The 21,731-nt window shown below is 40.1% G+C and overlaps 2 protein-coding genes across 3 annotated transcripts; one reads left to right on the top strand and one right to left on the bottom strand.

Annotated features, from left to right (window-relative positions):
* Nucleotides 1-189: 189 nt before the first annotated feature.
* vps28 (VPS28 subunit of ESCRT-I) lies at nucleotides 190-5,969 on the bottom strand. 2 transcript variants are annotated; one of them, XM_033999108.3, is made up of 10 exons: nucleotides 5,872-5,969; nucleotides 5,189-5,264; nucleotides 4,973-5,001; nucleotides 4,644-4,681; nucleotides 4,130-4,219; nucleotides 3,163-3,268; nucleotides 2,761-2,862; nucleotides 2,244-2,297; nucleotides 2,069-2,160; nucleotides 190-1,366 (listed from the first exon to the last, which is right to left on the bottom strand). In XM_033999108.3, the coding sequence occupies exons 2-10, from the start codon at nucleotides 5,226-5,228 to the stop codon at nucleotides 1,246-1,248; spliced, it is 672 nt and encodes a 223-aa protein (XP_033854999.1). In that variant the 5' UTR covers nucleotides 5,229-5,264; nucleotides 5,872-5,969; the 3' UTR covers nucleotides 190-1,245. The 2 variants fall into 2 exon arrangements, with proteins under 2 accessions (XP_033854999.1, XP_058877421.1); XM_059021438.1 differs by lacking the exon at nucleotides 5,872-5,969 and adding an exon at nucleotides 5,712-5,798.
* A 92-nt stretch (nucleotides 5,970-6,061) lies between these two features.
* Nucleotides 6,062-10,111, top strand: LOC117399359 (aurora kinase A and ninein-interacting protein). The gene is made up of 4 exons (XM_059021437.1): nucleotides 6,062-6,391; nucleotides 7,658-7,796; nucleotides 8,389-8,542; nucleotides 8,762-10,111. The coding sequence occupies exons 2-4, from the start codon at nucleotides 7,707-7,709 to the stop codon at nucleotides 9,925-9,927; spliced, it is 1,410 nt and encodes a 469-aa protein (XP_058877420.1). The 5' UTR covers nucleotides 6,062-6,391; nucleotides 7,658-7,706; the 3' UTR covers nucleotides 9,928-10,111.
* The last annotated feature ends 11,620 nt before the right edge of the window (nucleotides 10,112-21,731 follow it).

The raw sequence follows: 21,731 nt of genomic DNA, 5'->3' as shown, positions 1-21,731 counted from the left end.
AGCCGACACCCTGGTATCCTTCAAGAAGCTGCTTGATGAGATTCTGGGATCAATAAGCTACTAACAACCAAACGAGCAAGGTGGGCCGAATGGCCTCCTCTCGTTTGTAAACTTTCTTATGTTCGTATGTAGCATGGATGGGATAAATTGGAAAACATAGCAAATAAATGTACTTCTTAAAAAGGCAGGTCATTGATTACTAAAGCAAGGTTTTATTTACAATTTCTTCAGAGAAATGCAGCCTATAAATAAATACAGTTCCTAAAACCACAGAGTTTATTACACTATATTATATATTAACCAAGATACCAGAGACAACCTCAACTTCGTTTGCTGGAAGATGCAATATAGTACTGTAAGCATTCCAATATTTGATATACTGGGATAATACAGAAAGTGTCTCAGCTGAAAACCTAATTCAACAGAGGCAAATTTAGAATCTAATGTTTTTTATATCCTGGCACAGACTGCACACATTTTAAAATCACAAGCTTGAGACCTCTGACTAAACACAGAGCACAAGGGTGAAGAGATTGATTTACACAAGACTGTGTGTAGAGATATTTTTTTTTATATGACTTCAACTTTATTTTCAAATCAATATACATTTGTGAACTAATTGTAAATTGGTTCAGACAGGCCCTGCTCAGTTTATTCTATGTATTATTTCATTCACAATACTACCTGCACACCTTTTTAAGCCTCGTTTTCAGTATAACCTGAACCTAAATTTAAACTGCAAATTAAAACATAAAAAGAAGAAAATAAGAGATATGGAAATACATTTTCAGATAGACTTGAGATTTTTTTTTATAGTCTTTAACTGATACCAGGTACAAACTTGTTCAACCAGAGATGTGCAGAAAAATGTCAAAATATTAGAGCTAAAACAATGACAGCCTAAGGCTGTTTACTATTGACTTAAATATATATTTCTTAAATCATGTTTTAATTGCGCTATTTTTTTTTTTTTTTTTTAAAAGCAAGTTTCAATGGTGAACTTAACATTTTTAGCACATCTCTGTTTAACCCTTGCATGCCCCAGTACTTAGTGCTTCAGTCCTAAGGTTTACAAGAACTTTCTTTACACGTCACTTCAACCCAAAAACAATTATGAAACCGCAAGATTAAAAATCAGCCCAAGGACTTTCAAGGCAAAGAACAGGCATTGCAAGGGTAATGTCACCTCCTTCAGAACACAAGAAGGAAGTGTCCGTGTGAACCCCAGAGAATGCAGGTGGGAGTTTAGGAGGAATGCAGGAAACGGCTAAAGGCATTGTACGCAGACTCCAAGTCAAACAGCATCTGACGGACCTGGGAGTCGTCCAGTTCATCGGAGGCAGACATCCCGCTGAGAGTCGTCAGCCTGCAGTGGTATCAAAGGGGTTAGTCAATTATGTAACCCAGAGACGATGCTTTAAGTACCAATAAAACTGGCCAAGTTCTCCTGGCATTTTGTATATGTTGCATTCAAATAAAGTCCAGATGATTGGATAGTGAGAGTGGAGTTGCTTCTGGAATTAAAGTCCAGGCTGCCACACACCGGACTCGATGTGATGTTGTGTGGGGCGACACCACACTTGTGAAATTACCTTCCACACCAGAGGAGACACTGACTAAATCTACGATGTTTATTTTATATATAGCCATTGACATGTTTCCTTTGTATAAACTTGCCTTATAAAACTTGTGTAGATTATAACTATTCACTTTTGTAGAACACGATTATATTTTTAATAATCACACAAGACTTAAGAAAAAAAAGAAGCAAAAAAAGGTTCTTGTTAAAAGTATACGTTCTGTTAGACTTGTCACATCAGGTCTGGTGTGTGGTGGCCTTTTCTGTAAAACTTCAACAAATATTATACACTGTGTCTAATATAGAAGTGGTCTAACATTTTTACACAAGTGTCTATTGTTTCTATATCATGGATTACTGACCAAAAGCTGACGTTCTCACACCCAGAGGTTTTCATGCAGGTAGGTATAGAAAGGATATCAAATTGAAAATCTTGAGGTGTTCTAATACATTTGCACACTACTGTACGTTACCCATCAAGTAACATACCAGAGATTGACTTTATCCTTCGCCTCAGAATCTGGGGGCATGTTACTCATTCTGTTCATGGTTTCCACCAGCTCCCTTAGGTCTGGCTGGATCTGGAAATTGACATACAGACATATTACCTGAACAACTCTTGACTCAGAATGTTCTTATTAGCAGAACATTTAGTGTCTATTACCTCATCCATGGCTCGGATCTCCAGTCTCAGCTTATCCATCACTGTGATAAAAAGCTAGAATGAGATAAACAGGGTAAGAGAACATCATTTAAAAAGTATTTAAATTAAAACCTAGCGCAAGTGTTCAACTTTAATTATGGCATAGCTATCCTTATAGTGGATTTAAAACAAAAAACATGAAAGGTAACTGATGTATTTTTTTTACTGTTTTATGTAGTGTTGGCATTAAATAATTCAACACAGTAATCATAGTTTTGTTTTATTATTTAACGGTATTTAAAATCTAATTGTAGGGTTAAAGAATTCATTTGAAGAGAGGTAGCGTGATATGATGGTTACAGTTTCAAAAATGCAATGTAGCCTAGATATGAAAGCAGAGAGGTTTGGAATCAATTTGGTTAATTGGTTAGAGCTGGTGGCAGGGATAAATGTGGTCTGCTACTGTTTATAACCGAGGACAGGAAACAATGCTACCTGATCCAACTTTGTGTGTATCATGGGCACCAGGCTGACTTACCGAAACAATATCTGCAATGCAACGGTTCAGGTTGCCCTTGTCATCTTTAATGGTGATTGGCCTGTCCTCTTTAATCCTCTCCATAGCCAGTGGACAGTCCAGCTAGGAAAGACAATACCCAGTAAATAAACAGATCATACCTATCTGGCATGAGCATTTTCAAATAACAGATCTGAACGGTATCACTGGGTTGTTGCTTAGAGATCCCTTGAGGCAGATAGTGAGTTGGCTTGTTGAGCAATCAGAAAATGTCATTCATCTCCGTGTTGATGACTATAAATCTGCCTGGTTTCCTCAGAACTTAACTGCACAGACTGAAACAATGAATATGCTTGCACTATTATCATTACAGTATGCCTTGTATGAAGATGACAGTGCTGCAGTCTGTTTTTCTGTACTTACCCTGTACTTCCTGCAGAAATCGTCAATGGAGCCCACATCGGACCCCTGCACCTGCTTGAAAGCAGCCTTGTACTGAACCAGCAGTCTGGAGCAGGCAGCCGTGTACCTGGAGAAGCACATTCAGCAGCTTAGTCATCTCTATCATCTGCACTAATAGCGCAGACAAGGCTGGCATGACTTCACTTGGCTTGGAGTATATCTCCATATGCTGTAGCTCATCTAGCTCACCTAGAGGGCTCGATTCTGATACTGGCACAGAACAAGCCATGGAGAACTCAATGATGCAAAACAAAATTGCCCGCTGTTGAATACAATATGTGAATATAACTATGTGCAGCTATAAAAATGTGTATGATCTTTTTAAAGTCTTGGTTATCACTCCTAAATAAGCTAGGAGGCTTGGTGGTCCAGTGATTAAAGAAAAGGGCTTGATACCAGGAGGTTCCCAGTTGAAATCCCAGCTCACCACTGATTCACTGTGTGTGACCCTGAGCAAGTCACTTAACCTCCTTGTGCTCCGTCCTTCGGATGAGACGTAAAAGTGAGGTCCTATTGTAAGTGACTCTGCAGCAGTTGTTGATGCATAATTCACCTCCTAAGTCTCTGTAAGTCACTTTGGATAAATCATCTGCTAAATAACGAATTAATAATAATAATTAACAATAAATGCTCCTTGTGCCCACAGACGTAACTTAATTGAGAAGGCAGCTATATATTGTTCCACAATTCTTTAAGAAGACATATTTAATAGTCAGGGAGGTGTGCCCATAATTACTTGAATATACTTATTGAAAGTACTGTACATAAGTTTAATTTGGTGGCAGGAATTCACTGTTGCGTGTTTAAGTAAAAGAAAGAAAGATTCACTCATTTGGGGTCTCACACAGTCCTTGATGTAAGCTTTCTCTAAGACACTCATTCGGGGTCTCACACAGTCCTTGATGTAAGCTTTCTCTAAGACACTCACTCATTAGGGGTCACACAGTCCTTGATGTAAGCTTTCTCTAAAGCCTGAAGCGTCTTTACTACAGCAAACAGCTCAGCCATGTTGTCATACCTAGAAACAGAGAAAAGCAAATTAATTTACACAGATTTTTCTACAATGAACTTTACAATGAACTAGAGCCCAAAGATGCCCTGATGACCTTACACAAAACAAACATGGTAATTAATTGGAGGAAGAACCCAAAGGATAAGAGTACATACAGGTTCCAGAATGTGATTCACGTTCACTATTAATCAGATCAGTACGAGTGGTATAATTTAAACAGTTAATATGAATATGTGAAACAGCACCATACTGGTGAATACCACATACCACCTCTCTTCTTCCACAGGTATTTTTATTATGCACATTTAATGTTTCACCAAAGACACCAGGCTTACTGAGCAGCAAAACAACATACGATTTCATGCTGGGGCTGTTTTAGATGGATTAGTGTGTCAGGTAGGACTTTTGCTGACTGTATATGTATACTTACTTTTCACGTTCCCTGGCATTTTTATACAATTTGACCTCCTGAAAATCAAGAAAATCAGTGTCATATTTTTTGTGTCAATTATAATCACACAAATCAGCAAATTCTTACACTCAGGATACTGTCACAGAAAGCCTTCAATGTTGTAAAAATGAAGATTTAGAATGTTAACCTTCCAATTACTTTACTTGTCCTACTTGCTTCCTTTATTTTAAACAACACAAAACACAGTTTACCATCTAATTAGCTTAGAATACAGTAGGCCAAGGTTTCAAATGTGGTTTACGTTTTGCAGTGTCAGGTGCCCATTGGATGTTAAAGTAGAAGCTTACCTCATACAGTTCTGGTTTATTAGCTGGGGCTGAAAAATAAAAGTTCGATTTTGAGGCAGAGATAACATGTATTAGCTACATTCTGATAATATTATTCCACTCTACTTATTTAGGACGACTCTGCCTCACTTAGTGAACAGTGTAAGTAGTGCTGTAACTGTTCGAATGAGATGAAAATGTAAAGCAGCTGACTGTAGGACAGCACTGCAGTCTCACCTCCTCCTGTGCTTGCTGCAGCTGGGATTCCGTGAAACATGATGACAGGTAAGAAATCGGTATAGGTCGGAAAACTCTGGAACAGACAGAGGGATGCATTTCACAAACTGGGTCAATTGTCTTTAAAGCAAATGTCTTACCGACAATGTGGAAACAGTGAAACAATTAAAGTTGAGTGTGATTTTTCATGGCTGCCTACGGCCCTGTCAACTCAACTAGGAATTAAGAGTTCACTCACAGCCCGTAGACTTAACATGGACTATGTACTAAGAAAAGAAAAGAAAAAATAATAATATATATATATATATATATATATATATATATATACACACACACACACACACACAAAATACCGGTAGATACTTAAAACAATTTTCATTAACAGTACAGTAACAGTAGCAAACATTCACTATTTAGTAACTTCGCCACTTCGACAAGCATGTAACAGTGAAATAACTAACTTAAATGTCTTTTTCAGCGTTTACATTCATACAATCTAAACATTTCTATGTTTCTCTCGCACCCAGCTCTCACTCTCAGCTTTACACGCCAGTTCCGAGCTAATACGACAAGGCAGTATTTAACTTAATCGTCTCATATTATGATCACAATATTTCCAAATGAATTAAACGGATTTGAAAGGTTTTTTTAGTATAAAAAATATCAAATCACTTCCTACTTACCTTCTTGTCAACTGAGATAACGTAAACAACAAAGCTACGCTCGACGCACTGCTCTTACGTCACTCCGGCATCAACAAACATAGGTGTCTAAAAAATATATATATAGAATGTAAACAAAGTAAACAAAATTTGTTTGAATCTTCTTGTTGAATAAGGTTTGACCATAGAACAATAAATATACATATTTTACAAAAAAAGATACATCGCTAAGTTAATAATTTAGACGTGGTTGCAGGCAGTCGATCTGAACAGCAGCATTCTGTTTGGGGAAAGACGAAGGACCCGTTTAAAATCTCCGGCGGGATCAAGAGAAACTAAATAACCTACGGACTGAAAATATTTTTAAACGAGCTTTTTATTCCTTTAAACACGTTTTTTTTTGGTCTGTGCGTGTTATTAATATTCTTAATTGTTTATCTAAAAATTGATCTGGCAGGGATAGTTTTCTTTCTTTTTTTTAATTATAAAAATATTTTATATTGTTTTATATTGTTTAAATATTTTTTTTTTTAATATAGCGGTGAGTAACCATGTTGTTTCTTTTGGTAATTTGAGATTTTTCTTAACAACAAAACCTTAAGAGAACAAGAAACTATACACATGTAAAATAATAATAATAATAATAATAATAATAATAATGATGATGATGATGATGATGGGTACGGTTCCCTTAACGCACACACTAAAAAATAGAACATTCTGCCAAGTATTTGCTCGTTTAACTTTAATAGGTAATTTAAACAACAATAAAGTGCAGAAAATACAGAAATTGTGAATTTATGAAATACTAGGTGAAAACAATAATGCGTTTACCTTTAGTTCAGGGCGCTGAGAGTCGGATGTAGCCATTCGAGCGAGGGTGCAAAATAATCTAACACTTAACTCACACACTCAAAAACACAAAATTCTACCAAGTTTCTCATCCTTGACCTTTATTGTATTAATTTAAACAGAAAAAAATGCGGAAAATAAAAAAAATCTAAAGTTATCTACAAAAATATAGTAAAACAAAATACAGCTGCAACTTCAGTCCACGCCACATCATATGCGATTTACATCCCTAAACCTACCCATGTCACCATCAAACTAACTCCGTTACAGTACTATTATTTCAACACCTGCTTATTCTTATTTCAACACCGTTTCTTCATCCGACGCTTCGCCCTGAACTAAAAGGTAATCTGCAGTAACGTTTTAACCAATATTTTATAAATAAATTCATAATTTCTATATTTTCCTCACTTTGTCATAAAATGACCTAAAAGAACTTAACGAGCAAAAATTTGGCAGAATGTTCTTATTTTTGAGCATGAGAGTTAAGTGTAGCGTAACCATAATAATGAAGAAAGATACTATTTCTAAACAAGAGAATTGATATGAAAAAGACAGTGATAAAATGAACTGTGATTCGTAGTACGGCATTTTAATGTTAAACTTTTTTCTGACAGCTTACATTTTAAAACAATGTTTTGTGGGTTGTTTCAGGGTCTTGGTATATTATATTAATTTACTCTCATCATTTGTTTTACTGGTACCTGCTGTAATTAGTGGAACACAGATGGTCCTGGAACAGTGTTGCTAGTAATAATAATAATAACTATCAGTGGAATAAACAGGACTCTGATACCCACTGGGGACATTACTCCTGCTGTTTGAGCCTAGCTGTATTAAGTGAACACATCTTTACTTTTTTAATTGTTATGCACTTTGTACCTTGCTTTTCTACAGTGAATTGTAGCCAATACATTGCTATTTAGTTACAGAATATCTATATTTTTTGTTCCAGAGTGGCTTCTTTGTGCAGTGGTGGTTAGAGACAGCCTCTGCAGAGGAAGATGAAGACAGGAAAGGGATCTTCTGCAACTGAAGCAGAGGATTGTGGGGTCTGGTTAGACACCACTGAGCTGAAGGCAAAGAGGAAACAGGTACCAGTGAAAACAACCATATTCGAAGAGTTACTGAAAAACAAACAGTCTGGAACAGTGTCACTAATAGCAAACTGTATTAATACCATAATAACCAAGGTCGGGGTCAATTCCTGTCTTTCAATTCCAATTCATTTTTAAAATCAATTCTCTGTTCTATTCCCTTTTAATCAATTCCAACACATAATTGATCAACATTGCAATTGCCAGTATTCTGTTCAAATGAGCTGCTTATAGTGGCAGCAAATCACTTAAATGAAAGCAGTTGAACAATCACAACAATTATTCTGTCTCTAAAATATACATTTGAAGGAATTGGGAATTGATTTTAAAAATAAATTGGAAATGTAATTGGAATTGAAAAACAGGAATTGGCCTCAACCCTGATAATAACCCCCAAATATGAGTTTACTGCAATCTATTTGAAGATGGGGGGGGGGGGGGAAATAATCTGTTCAGTGCTAAAAAAAAATATATAGAATGTCAGTGCACAAGCGGTCCGAATGGAGTTTACATATCCCACCCCAGCCTTCTGCCATACAATAACATCCTGTGCGCACTGCATTCTGTAGCTCATTTTGTTCTCTTCCAGCTGCGGCCAATCCGCCCCATTTCCAAGTTGCTAAATCCATTGGCCAGGGGCAGTTATAATATACCAGTGGCGCTGAATTTCACTCAGACCAGAACACCGCTGCCCAGAGCGAAGCAAGCCAGCATCTATTCTTTCTTCACTCTGCAGTGTACCGGTGAGTTGTGCGATACCTTGGCTTCAATATGTCCCTATTTGCTTTTGTTTGTAGATATCCAATTCTAGTTGCTTTTGTGTTAATGTTTATTGTAATAGGTTGTTACTTTTTGTCAATATCGATTTAATATTAAGAAAAAAACTTTTTAAAAAAAAAAGTGCCACCGACAGTATGCCTTTTGTACTGTTCTACATATTAACCAGTGTTTTAACCCAACAGGTAATAAAAGTAGCAGTCCAGATTTTAACCTTGCAACACCTACTCCATCTTGCAAAACTGTACCAAAATGGAAGTCCAGCCCAGATCTGACAGAGGAGCTACACAGCTGCAGTGGTCCCGAGGACACAGTGGAATTGGAATGGGAGGCTGACAGCGCTGCTCTCCACTTGTGGGAGGATGAGTACTCCAATGGCCTGAGTCAGGAGGACACTGAACAAGGGATGAATAAATTCAGCTCAGAAGTGCATCACATTTATGAAGCCAGTGATGAAGGGAATGAGAAATGTCTTCATAAATGCAAGGAGCAAAGCCAATCTTACAACCTTTCAGAAAACTCTGGCAAAATTGATTTGAATACAACAGAAATAGAGAGGGCTGTTGGAGCTGATTTATACGCTGTAGAAACATCAGATAAGTGCTGGGAAAACGTATCCAAAACTGCTGGTTGTGCTATCCCCCATGGAAGGTATGTTTCAGATTGTGGAACTTCAGCAGACACTCAGGGAACTGGTTTGACTCGATGTGTTTTTACCCAGGATTCCCAGGGGAATCAAGTCATAGCACACCGAGTGATGGACATGTTGCCTGACAGGAAGAGCTCTCATGGGAAAGAAGAAAACAATAGCTGGCTGAGTGAAGAGCTGAACCTGGAGAGTTTTGGGAGAAGGTTACTGAACCTTGATAAGAGCACTTCCACCCTCCATACTCTGAAAAAATACAAGTTTTCTGACCGCCAACAAATGGAATCTCCCCGTAGCTTGGAGGGCAGTGTGGATGTGGGCAAGGAGAATATGTGCATGGCCACATTAACGCGGGCCATGTCTCCCTCGAAGAGCTCACCATTAACCCCTATCCAAATGAACTGGGAGCTGGACAAAAAACTGCAGAGGCCACCTAAAAGAGCAAGAACCGAGGAGAACACATGCAGCACCCTGGCAATGCTGTTCACTCAAGATTCCCAGGGAAACAAGGTAATTTCCCACCACAACATAGAGAGGAGAGCCGGGAATAGCCCTCTGAAAGACAGAAGAACCCAGGCACAGAGCAGATGGACGACCAGCAAAGCACCCTCAGGCAGAGCTACAATCCAGGTTGACAAGGACTTTCAACCACATCCACTGTTTACACAGGACTCTGAGGGAAACATGGTGATGAAACACTTCTAACTGTGATACTTTGTAGGAGACAGTCAATCTGCTGTTTTACACAAAGGAATGAAAGTGGATGCTGCTAATTTCTTGCAATGAGCTAACATTGACCTGTTTTAGGTTGGCCTATCATCTTGTTTATGTTGTTGTTTATGTTCTGCCAGTATATTCCTATATTAAACTTTGAAATGGTTACGTCCCATGTCATGGCATGTGTTGTCATCCTTCAGTGTTATTTATGTAGTCTTTTCTTTGTTTTGGTATAGTGATTTAGATGGTTAATCACTGTACAGTATTCTGACGAGTGCAGACCTGTAATCCAGGAGTAAATAGATATTGTCTCACAATAATGCATCACGTTGATTTCTTACATTGTGTTCTTTTCCTTGTCTCAATCATATAGTGCAAAATATGAGTGCTGAATTTTGTTATACAATATTTTGGTTTGATGTATGTCTTTATACTATGATTTTCAATAAACCCACCTAAAAGCAGCAGTAACTAATTCTATTTTTACAACAAATAGCCCTGGCCATCCCTGCTAGGTTTTTTGATTGTTGGCATCAAATGAAAGCAGTTAAACAATCACAACAATTATGCCTCTAAAATATCAATTCCATTTCCAACTCCTTCGAAGGAATTGGAATTGGGAATTCATTTTAAAAAGGAAAAAGGAATTAGAATTGGGAATTCATTTTGAAAAGGAATTGGAAATTGAATTAGAATTTACCCTGACCATGGTTCCAAAAGGAATGTAACCAAATGTTAGGTTGTTGGGTTCTATTTGTTTATTGCTATTAAATAAATGTTTTATGTTTAAAGGTATTTTTTTATGTAATATGTGATTATAATGCAGCTGTAAAATATCCATAATTATCTTTGTTACAAATAGCAGATCAGCCAAATGTTCACTTTCAATTACATTTTAGGGTCTCCTGTTGAGAGAACTCATCAAGCAATTTCTTGAAAGATCACAGGGTGTCGGCTTCAACAACATTATTGGGGAGTTGGTTCGAGACTCCCACAATTCTCCTGACTTCCACGATTCATTCTGTTATTTCGCGTCGCTCCAGTGTCACCTGTCGTGTCGCCTGTCGCATTGCTGCAGTTCTGCTTGTAGCAGCCTTTAGTCAGCCTGGCAAATAATGTGCTTAGCAGAAACAACAAAGAGAATCACATAGAGCACACATAATAGGAAATGAAACCGGCAAGAAATGTAACATTAGGAAGATTTATAGGTTATAACTTAACTGGTTGGCTTCACAGACCCTGAGTTTGCACTAATTATTAGTGCTAATGGGGATCTGTGAACTTCCTCACAACACTGGGTCCATGCTGAGGGAGGAGACAGTCCACACTGCACTGGGGTGCTTCTTCTGCCAGTCCTGACATGGGTTTGGTAATCAAGTTTTACTGTAATTCCAAGAATAGCCTGGTAGGTGCATCAGCCTCCTTCACGCAGCAGGAAGTAGACTGAGGATTGGGCTTTTCAAATCTGCTAGTTGGCAGCAAAGTGACCACAGCCAGAATAGAAATACACCAGTATATTTTATGATACCAAGGGATGCGTAGAAAGCCCTAATTTCTGTATTTGGACTCTCCTTTAAAATCTAGATAAAGTCATGACCATTTCTGTATCACATGATGCAATGTTTAACCACTATATTATTATTTTTTAAATCCAACCTCACAAGCCAGAATTTTTCATAGGAAGAGAATTATGATGTTTTGCCCAAAAAAAATGTGTTTTGTACAAGAAACGGAATCCAGATAACGTTGGCTTTTCTCATTAAAAACATGCTTGGGCATTACAGGGTTAAATTATTTCCCCCAGGTGGACACTAGATGTCCATGTTGGTCCATGATTCAGCTAAGAATAAGCTGAAACTAATTTGGTTCCTAACTGCTATACTGGCAGGGTATTTAGATGACATTGTGAAATATTGCCCACCCCCAAGGAAATGTAAAGAGCATGGCACAGAATATGTTTAGCAAAAAGAAGCAAAAGTACAAAGCATTTGCCCTTGCCCATGTTACACAGTGAGTCAACAACTGAATTGGGCTTTGAACCAACAATCTTGCTGTTACTGTAAATGTATTTCTCTAATGACAGTACAACACCGCCTCATCTGTGCTTATTACTTTAAATTTATATCAGGAAAGATGAAAAAAAATAAAATAAAAAAAAACACTTCAAGAAATACTGTTTGAAACTGAGCCGAGTCATGCTTCCTCTGTGCAGGCTGGCTGTGGTGTGTTATGTAAGTGTTCCTGTGCGAGGAATGTGTCGGAGTGGCTGGTGAGGATGGAGCGAGGCACACCCACTTCTCTCTGGATGCAGGGCAGCAGATGTAAGTCGTGTTTCTCTTCCATGTTTGATGTTTATTGCAGGCTTGGTTCACAGCAGTGGAGCTCGGAGAGGATTTTGATCCTACATTCCATAGCAGGTTCAGTAACAGCACTAATGACAGTGAAATAGATAATGGAGGGCTGACATATATTGTAATGTGTGTGTGTGATGTTGTAAGGCTTGTGGTCAGAGTAGTAGTACAGTTATCTAATTAGACAGTGAGTAGACACGCAACATAGTTAAATAGTACTGTGTGGAATATGGACTATATAATCCGTATAGTAAATGATAATCCCAGCAATGCGTTATGTAATTTGATTGTGGAATATTGCTTTATCTTTGTCAGTCTATTATAAGCACCTGTATTTCAATGGTTGATTTATATTCTTTGGGACTCAGAAGCTCTTAATATGTTTAGTTGTATGCTAATATTTGGGGGTACTCAAACACTTAGAGGAAAAAAACAAATCATACGATGAGGTAAGAACCAGGTCACCATCGAAAAATGACTCTTAATACTTACAGCAAACTGGTTCATTGCATGCAAGTTTCACTTGTTTCCCCCATTGTATTTCATTGTAAAAAGCAGGTTTGTTTAACAATGATATCTTACTGCACACCACTATCTCAATACTGCAGTCGCAGTTTGGCACATAAATATGCAAACAATCTGGATTCTGTCTCTGCTGAATTGGATATATGACAAAGCAAATACCTCTCTGACCTTGAGTTTGAAACTTTTCTTTCCCAAATCCAATACATGTGAACTACAGTGATCCTGAACCCTCTGATCAACATTCAGGAAGATATTGTGTAGGAATGTTGACTTGATCATACACACTAAGAACCACAGTGATAGAACTGATACAAGCTATGCACATACAGATGCGCTCAACGTAAAAGTAACCATTAAATAATAAATCATTCCAGTGTTGGCTAATGATATGAGATTAGAACTATACCCATGGTGATGATCTTTCATCAGTGTTGCTGGATAAAGGAGACACGTACAGTACAACCAAATACAAACAGATGTGAAAGCATATGCTTCACACAGGGGATAAAACTTTGCTGGTAAGAATAGTTTCATTTCAGCTTTGGGTTTCTATTTGACACGTACTGCAAATCGCTCACCAGTTGATTGAAATTGTTCATCAATTCCTTGAAATAGTTCTTGCTGATAAAAAACAAAATCTTTCAAAACGTTCTCTGTCATTGAAAGCATCCAAGGGATTCCTCCTGTCCCTCAACACCCATTCACGCCTCATTGTCCACTGGTGCTGGTTGTGGAGTCTATAGACAAGATGTGCCATTCCCTTCCTTTCAAATGATGGTGGATAAATTTAGCTCTATACTGACGTGTCCATGGAGATAAGCCTGTGACTAATTTCTTACGCCTACCCTTTATAAGGCATAGGATGTAGGCCCAGGTGGAACCGAAGGAATGGTTAGGCCCATACATTTTACACCTAGCTTATGCTCAGTTTTCAGTCAGACGTACCTGTAGCTAAATGCCAGACTTCGTCCAGTTGGTGCAACCCAGCACAGGTGATGCGTTACTGTATATCCTGCTTCTGTGTTCACCATGGCAAACACAGAGGTGGGGTCTGAATGTCTCACTCTGTTTTGCCAAAAATCTTTATTCCATCCCATTTACCCAGCTTTACTGGAAATGCTATGTGTGTAAACCATTGTTAGCACTGCTTGGAACACAACCAAACCCTGTTTGCTAGGGCTGGGGAGACAGGGGAGCTCTTTTGAAATACCTAGTCCCCAGGAGGCCCCTTTAACTACTGTACCTGAAACCTGTCTGAGCTGCTGTTAGATTGGTGACAGATAATTACAGGTGCAACTAGGGGGCAACTGCTCCTCTAAGATACTCTTTTAAATTCAATTCAACAGTGGGAAGTAGCCTACTGAAAGAAGTTGATGCGGTTACTAAAACCACTGTAACTCTTGATTGGTAGACGCCATTCTTGTTTTGATTTCATATTTGAATAGCTGAGAAGTAGAGGGAGATTTCGTTTGCTCTAAGTATTTGTCTAACTTGTTGGGAAAGTGGTCAAAATGGCAGTTATTTCTAAAAGTTCACAGAAAACGTAGTTGGTGCGGTTACTAAAACAGCTGTACCTCTTGATTGGTAGACGCCATTCCTGTTTTGATATTTCATATTTGAATAGCAGAGAAGTAGAGGAAGATGTCATACCCTGTAACTTTTTGTCTAGCTTGTTGGGAAAGTGGTCAAAATTTCAGTTGTTTATAAAAAGTTAGAGACTGTAGTTCTCAAAAGTTTTGGATTTGTGTCAAAAGTTACATCGTTTACAGTAAATAGAATGTTGGAAGTCTGGGAGTTTTTAAACAATGGGGAGCTTTAGAATGTTGATAAAAGTCCCATTAAAGTGAATGAAGATGGACAAAAAGCTTAATAGTTTAAAAAGTATAAAATATATCAAAAAGTTGTATACAAGCACACTATTCCAGACCGGTCTACACGTTTTAAAGTTTGAACGGCGTTTCTAGCTTAAACGGTGTAAGAGGAGTAGCGTGACAAAGAAGACGACGACTATGTCGAAAATTTAAAGTAGGGACTCTTGCTTCACAAGCCCCACTAATAATAGTGCTTTAAAAAAATACATCTTCAGCTGTACACATGAAAGTGAAAGTTTTGCAACAAAGCCCATCCCTGACACAGAAAGGAGATGCTAATGCTCTACTTGTTTCTGCCGCAGCTGAACCACAGCGAGTGAAATCAGCAAGCAGCGCAGACGAGTCCCCCTCCACTTACTAACAGGGACACGCTGCTGAATCACATGCATCTGCGCAACACTACCCAAGATCCTTCTGTTCCCATTCTTTTCTTAGCTTCTGCACGCTGTCCAAAACACACCCTCCCTCTTTCAGGGAGAGAAGGGAAAGGGAAAGCCAAGTGTGCCACAACCTTTATATACAAAAATAGGGCTACTGATGCAAATTCCGTTTCTCAGAAATGACCAGTTCTGTTTTTATTATTTTTATTATTTATTTCCTAGCAGACGCCCTTATCCAGGGCGACTTACAGTTGTTACAAGATATCACATTATACATTATTTCACATTATACAGATATCACATTATTTTTACATACAATTCCCCATTTATACAGTTGGGTTTTTCCTGGAGCAATCTAGGTAAAGTACCTTGCTCAAGGGTACAGCAGCAGTGTCCCTCACTGGGGATTGAACCCACAACCCACCAATTATATCAATTTATTGACAATTAAACACGCCACTTGAACATAAATATAATGTTGATAGTTAAATTATTACATTTATAAATATGACCACAATCTATTTTTTATTAAAACTTGAATTTTCAATCAGACTTGTTGCTGTAGTAGTAAATAAATCACCTGAAGACACTTACATGTCATAATGTTTATAAACATCACGGCTCATCGCTGGCATTAAAATAAGCAGGAACACTTAATTATATTACAACAGATCAGAAAACAAATATCATATCTAGTCTACAAATAAAGGTGTTTTGAAAACACATATTTAGCTTATTGCTGTCATTATAGTAACAATAAAAAATATGAAACAGTTTAGTAACAGTACTTCACAGTTGAAGTTTAGTGTCTTACTGACATTACAAAAACAGGATAAAATATGAAACAGTTTAATAACAGTACTTCACAGTTGAAGTTTAGTGTCTTACTGACATTACAAAAACAGGATAAAATATGAAACAGTTTGATAAAAAAAAAGCGTGTTGACTGACGCGTTGCACAGGTTCAGTGCTGTGTATCACCCGACTGTAATTTAAATATCGCACCTTAATGTCAGCACATAATTAATCCTCCCAATTGTTTCTTTGCTAATTCAGTTATTTGCTAAATTTAACAAGAGGTGTGTCTCCAGAAAGAATGTCGTTATGAAACAAACGGTGTGTCTACATCCTTTACACAGTAAAGCGATCACTTTCCTTTAAGGAATGCATAGCTAGAAAAAATACCTTTGAGCTGTTTCTTCATCGTCAGATAATATCATTTAATTAAGTTAAAACTGTCGTGGTTTAACATTGCAAATTATATCATTATTAAATGCAGGCAGAGTGGAAAGAAATACGCAATTCATTTGATTACTTATTCGGGAAAGCCCGCCTTGAGCGCAGTACCTTTTCACTATAGAACAATGCAGTGCTTTGCCGTTTCTTGTTCTCTACGCCGTGGTACTGCATTGACTCGTACATAACAAATCGAATCACAGGGAAATTAGCAGAATAGTATCCCACCATCCTCATATAGATAATCAGAAAATGTTTTAGCTCTGTCTTTAGTTGAAACATTGCTTTTTTTTTCTTCGTTGGTGCAGTCACCATGTTGAGTTTCAGCGGAGACATGTAGAGTGAAGTCATAGAAATAATTCCATAGAAGTAATTCCATTTCATTGATGCTCTTCCAGGAGTTGGACTGTTTTACTGTGATGTATGAAATATGAAAGTGGGGTTGTTCCATACCCTCATTTTTAACTAGCTGTTTGAAACAAACTGGCAGTGTCACAGGTTCATTTTACAGTTTGCTGCAGTTTTCTTTTTCCACATTCAGTGGCAGTGTATGAAGTAACCACTTGTAAACTATAAATGTACTAAATAACACTTATTCTTTCAAAAATGAACAGATACAATTATACAGTATAATGTATATTTTGTATAATTCTGTTTACTGGTATACCTCTAGATCATCATGCATATTGCCCAGAAAGAGGTTACTTGTAACTTCAGTGGAATCAAACTAACAAAAAACTACTCAACACAGTAACTGATCAGTCCTTTCCTGCAATTTGTACACTTTTCCACATGGAACATTGGTCTTTGCTTTTGCACAAAATACAGCCAGTGATGTTTGACATAATGGAACTGGATCACTGGGCATCCATTTTAACGTGTTTTCAACAACTGGCAGAGTCAAGTTAGTCTGTAGATATTTTCTAGTCACATGCGAGCTACCACATATGGCCCCTTTGTTTAATTCTGCAAACCTAAGCGCTCCAAGCGTTTCAATTTCAGGCTGCAATAGAGCTAGGACTTTTATAATTTTTTAAATACTGTGCTACATCCTCCCTGAAAATGATCTTGGGATACTGGTTGAAAACTGTTGGCCAAATGAAACGTATGTTTATCCCTTAACAATGGTAGAATTATTCTTATCAAACAAATCCCTGAACCAGCATGTTCTTTCTGGATGTGCTCTGGTGGAGTTGGATTCTGGCCCTGGAATGTGGAAAGCTCTGGAAAGGGGGTGGAGTGGAAGGTTTGGGCTGGGTTCAGAAAGGATGTGCGCTGGTCAGATGAGTGTTGTGGTAGGGAGTGAGTCACTGTGAACGCGTGGGAAAGGTTACAGAGCTTATTGCTGTGGAGCTGAGTGGTGCCAAAGGCTTCCACAGGCCCAGCAAAGGAGCAGAAGACTGTCCGAATGAAACATTCCAGAGTAATTCACTCAGTACTTCATTTTAATCACAGTATACAGTGATCGGAAAGCAAATTCAAACTCAATAGATTAACAAAAAGTGGACAATAGATAACTGTATCAGTGGTGCGCCTCGAAACGTACAGACTGTGTTGGAAGAGCTGAGTTGCGAAGCATGCAGAGAGGGTGGGCACCTCAGAGACGTGTGCCCATAGGAAAACCCGCAATTTATGAAGGTTCAACCCCAGCCGCCCGACTGACAGCACGAGACGGGCCCCTCTGCCTTCCACTGCCCGTGGGGTAATAATAATAATAATAATAATAATAATAATAATAATAATAATAATAATAATAATAATAATTTATTGAATTTATAAAGCGCCTTATAAAGCGTGGGATTAGAGCCTTGCTACCGGACCCGAGCCTGACGGGACCCGACAAAAATTCCGACATTGTTGTATTCAGCGATAATAAAAGTCCATGTGGCATTGTACAATGCAAATCTTGCAAAATGTTATTGAAATATGACAACAAAAAGATGGGAAAGCACACTGAAAAGTGATGTATTCATCCTGTAGCTGTTTTAAAAGCTATAGTTGTGGTGTAATATTTGTTGTTGAATGTTAATTTAGCGGTTTGATATGATACAGGCTTGTCCAAAATGAGAATGCAAATTTGCAAGAGCATCTTCTGTGTGACTATTTATAGTAAAACAGTTTTGAAGAAGCCTGTTGTTCTCTTCTTTTAAATCATGTTGTGTTGGATTATTAGGAAATATGATTAATTGAGAGTGATTTTTTCTTTATTTAGTTACATTTTAACTGGAAATTGGGAATACTCTACACTGAAGGCACTTAGTTTCAATAGCGTATGTTAGAAATATATTTGTGGAGATGGTCGGGTCTGCAAATATTTCAAAGGTCTCGGGCTGGGGTCGGGTTCGGATCGGGTTTTAAATTTAGGCCCGAGCAGACCTCGAGGACCAAGGTTGGTACTTAGCCTGCGGGGAATTCGGGCACTTGGTGCTATGCTGCCCCCTCCAGGAGGAGGAGCTAACCGCCTGAGTGCACAAGAAGGCGGAGCAACCTGTTAGAAAGAGGAACTGCCGGGCTGTCCCGTGCCACTGCCAGCGTTAGGGCCAACCTCTGTAGAAAAGCCCCAAGCGGGGAAATGTCACTAGGGCTTAAGGGACAGAAGCCCAGGGGTCTTAACAGGGGTTAAACGAGCACCCCTGATCAAAGACCCAGAACCAGGGGAGAAGGAGGAGACGAGGAGGTCAGATCAATAGCCTTATATTCTCACTCAGCGACGGAAGGGAAACTCCTTATGGCTGCAGGCTAACCCTAACCCTAACCCTCCTAGTGGCCTTTCAAACTATGCTTGCATAACAATCATACTTAGAAACAGGGCATGCAAAAGTCACACTTTAGCAAGAACATATCTCGCAACAGATTAAAAGAATTTTACTCATAGCATAAATGCAACCCCATAACTGCATGATGCCCAGAATATTGATAATATAATAGGACAGTATGGGACTTGTGGGAAAATAGCTGTGGTTTAAAGGGTGGGGTGGGGTGGGGGTTTCAAGGGGGGAGGTGGCCGGTGGCGGCCATGTGTGCTGTGCACAAGGGGAGAGGTGAGTGGCAGAGCAAAAGCCCTGCAGATGTAAATAGCGTGTGGGTGAATGCAAGGTTGGCAGGGACTGGGTTAAATCCATCTCTGCCAACAATCACATGTGTGTCCATTCCCCAATTAGGTAATTGAGTGCTAATTGTGGAATGGGCATATGTATAAAAAGGGCAGAAATCCTTTGTTTGTAGAGAGGAGTTTGGAGTGAGTTTGAGTTGGAGCTGGTATTGGTGTTAGAGTTGGTGTTGGAGTTGGAGATGGTGCTGGTGCTGGAGTTGGTGCTGGTGTTGGTGTTGGAGTTGGTATTGGTGTTGATGCTGGAGTTGGTGTTGGTATTGGTGTTGGTGCTGGAGTTGATGCTGGTTTTGCAGTTGGTATTGGTGTTGGTGCTGGAGTCGGTGTTGGTGCTGGATTTGGTGTTGGAGTTGGTGTTGGTGCTGGTGCTGGTGTTGGTGTCAGTGTTGGAGTTGGTGTCGGTGTCGGAGTGGGTGTTGGTGTCAGTTTTGGAGTTGGTGTCGGTGTTGGTGTTGGAGTTGGTGCTGGTGCTGGTGTTGGTGTCAGTGTTGGAGTTGGTGTCAGTTTCGGTGTTGGTGCTGGAGTTGGTGCTGGTGTTGGTGTCAGTTTTGGAGTTGGTGTTGGTGTCGGTGTCGGAGTCTGTGTTGGTGATGGTGTTGGTGCTGGTGTTGGTGTCAGTGTTCGTGTCAGTGTTGGAGTTGGTATTGGTGTCGGTGTCAGTGTTGGTATTGGTGTCGGTGTTGGTGCTGGAGTCGGCGTTGGTGCTGGAGTCGGTGTTGGTGCTGGAGTTGGTGTTGGTGTTGGTGCTGGTGTTGGTGCTGGAGTTGGTGTTGGGTGTTGGTGCTGGTATTGGTGTTGGAGTCGGTGCTGGTGCTGGAGTCGGTGTTGGTGCTGGAGTTGGTGCTGGAGTTGGTGCTGGTGTTGGTGTTGGTGCTGGTGTTGGTGCTGGAGTTGGTGTTGGTGCTGGTATTGGTGTTGGAGTCGGTGCTGGAGTCGGTGTTGGTGCTGGAGTCGGTGTTGATGCTGGTGTTGGTGTTGGTGTTGGTGCTGGTGTTGGTGCTGGAGTTGGTGTTGGTGCTGATGTTGGTGTTGGAGTCGGTGCTGGAGTCAGTGTTGGTGCTGGTGTTGGTGCTGGAGTCGGTGTTGGTGCTGGAGTCGGTGTTAGTGCTGGTGTTGGTGTTGGTGCTGGTGTTGGTGTTGGAGTCGGTGCTGGAGTCAGTGTTGGTGCTGGTGTTGGTGCTGGAGTCGGTGTTGGTGCTGGAGTCGGTGTTAGTGCTGGTGTTGGTGTTGGTGCTGGTGTTGGTGTTGGAGTCAGTGCTGGAGTCGGTGTTGGTGCTGGAGTTGGTGCTGGTGTTGGTGTCAGTGTTGGAGTTGGTGTCGGTGTCGGAGTGGGTGTTGGTGTCAGTTTTGGAGTTGGTGTCGGTGTTGGTGTTGGTGCTGGTGTTGGTGCTGGTGTTGGTGTCAGTGTTGGAGTTGGTGTCGGTTTCGGTGTTGGTGCTGGAGTTGGTGCTGGTGTTGGTGTCAGTTTTGGAGTTGGTGTTGGTGTCGGTGTCGGAGTCTGTGTTGGTGATGGTGTTGGTGCTGGTGTTGGTGCTGGTGCTGGTGTTGGTGTCAGTGTTGGAGTTGGTGTCGGTGTCGGAGTGGGTGTTGGTGTCAGTTTTGGAGTTGGTGTCGGTGTTGGTGTTGGTGCTGGTGTTGGTGTTGGTGTTGGTGCTGGTGTTGGTGCTGGAGTTGGTGTTGGTGCTGGTGTTGGTGTTGGAGTCGGTGCTGGAGTCAGTGTTGGTGCTGGTGTTGGTGCTGGAGTCGGTGTTGGTGCTGGAGTCGGTGTTAGTGCTGGTGTTGGTGTTGGTGCTGGTGTTGGTGTTGGAGTCGGTGCTGGAGTCAGTGTTGGTGCTGGTGTTGGTGCTGGAGTCGGTGTTGGTGCTGGAGTCGGTGTTAGTGCTGGTGTTGGTGTTGGTGCTGGTGTTGGTGTTGGAGTCAGTGCTGGAGTCGGTGTTGGTGCTGGAGTTGGTGCTGGTGTTGGTGTCAGTGTTGGAGTTGGTGTCGGTGTCGGAGTGGGTGTTGGTGTCAGTTTTGGAGTTGGTGTCGGTGTTGGTGTTGGTGCTGGTGTTGGTGCTGGTGTTGGTGTCAGTGTTGGAGTTGGTGTCGGTTTCGGTGTTGGTGCTGGAGTTGGTGCTGGTGTTGGTGTCAGTTTTGGAGTTGGTGTTGGTGTCGGTGTCGGAGTCTGTGTTGGTGATGGTGTTGGTGCTGGTGTTGGTGCTGGTGCTGGTGTTGGTGTCAGTGTTGGAGTTGGTGTCGGTGTCGGAGTGGGTGTTGGTGTCAGTTTTGGAGTTGGTGTCGGTGTTGGTGTTGGTGCTGGTGTTGGTGCTGGTGTTGGTGT

This window comes from Acipenser ruthenus, chromosome 4 (assembly GCF_902713425.1).
Source record: "Acipenser ruthenus chromosome 4, fAciRut3.2 maternal haplotype, whole genome shotgun sequence".
Taxonomy (NCBI): Eukaryota; Metazoa; Chordata; class Actinopteri; order Acipenseriformes; family Acipenseridae; genus Acipenser; species Acipenser ruthenus.
The sequence above is the reverse complement of the archived record's forward strand: the minus strand, read 5'-3'. Positions and strand labels throughout refer to the sequence as shown.

Excerpts from the sequence above, each read along its gene's own strand:
- LOC117399359 (XM_059021437.1), top strand. The coding sequence starts at position 7,707 with ATGAAGACAGGAAAGGGATCTTCTGCAACTGAAGCAGAGGATTGTGGG. Across the intron at positions 7,797-8,388 it reads TGAAGGCAAAGAGGAAACAG|CTGCGGCCAATCCGCCCCAT; the intron begins GTACCAGTGAAA and ends GTTCTCTTCCAG. Across the intron at positions 8,543-8,761 it reads CTTCACTCTGCAGTGTACCG|GTAATAAAAGTAGCAGTCCA; the intron begins GTGAGTTGTGCG and ends TTAACCCAACAG.
- vps28 (XM_033999108.3), bottom strand. The coding sequence starts at position 5,228 with ATGTTTCACGGAATCCCAGCTGCAGCAAGCACAGGAGGAG. Across the intron at positions 4,682-4,972 it reads ATAAACCAGAACTGTATGAG|GAGGTCAAATTGTATAAAAA; the intron begins GTAAGCTTCTAC and ends CTTGATTTTCAG. Across the intron at positions 1,367-2,068 it reads AAGGATAAAGTCAATCTCTG|GCTGACGACTCTCAGCGGGA; the intron begins GTATGTTACTTG and ends ATACCACTGCAG.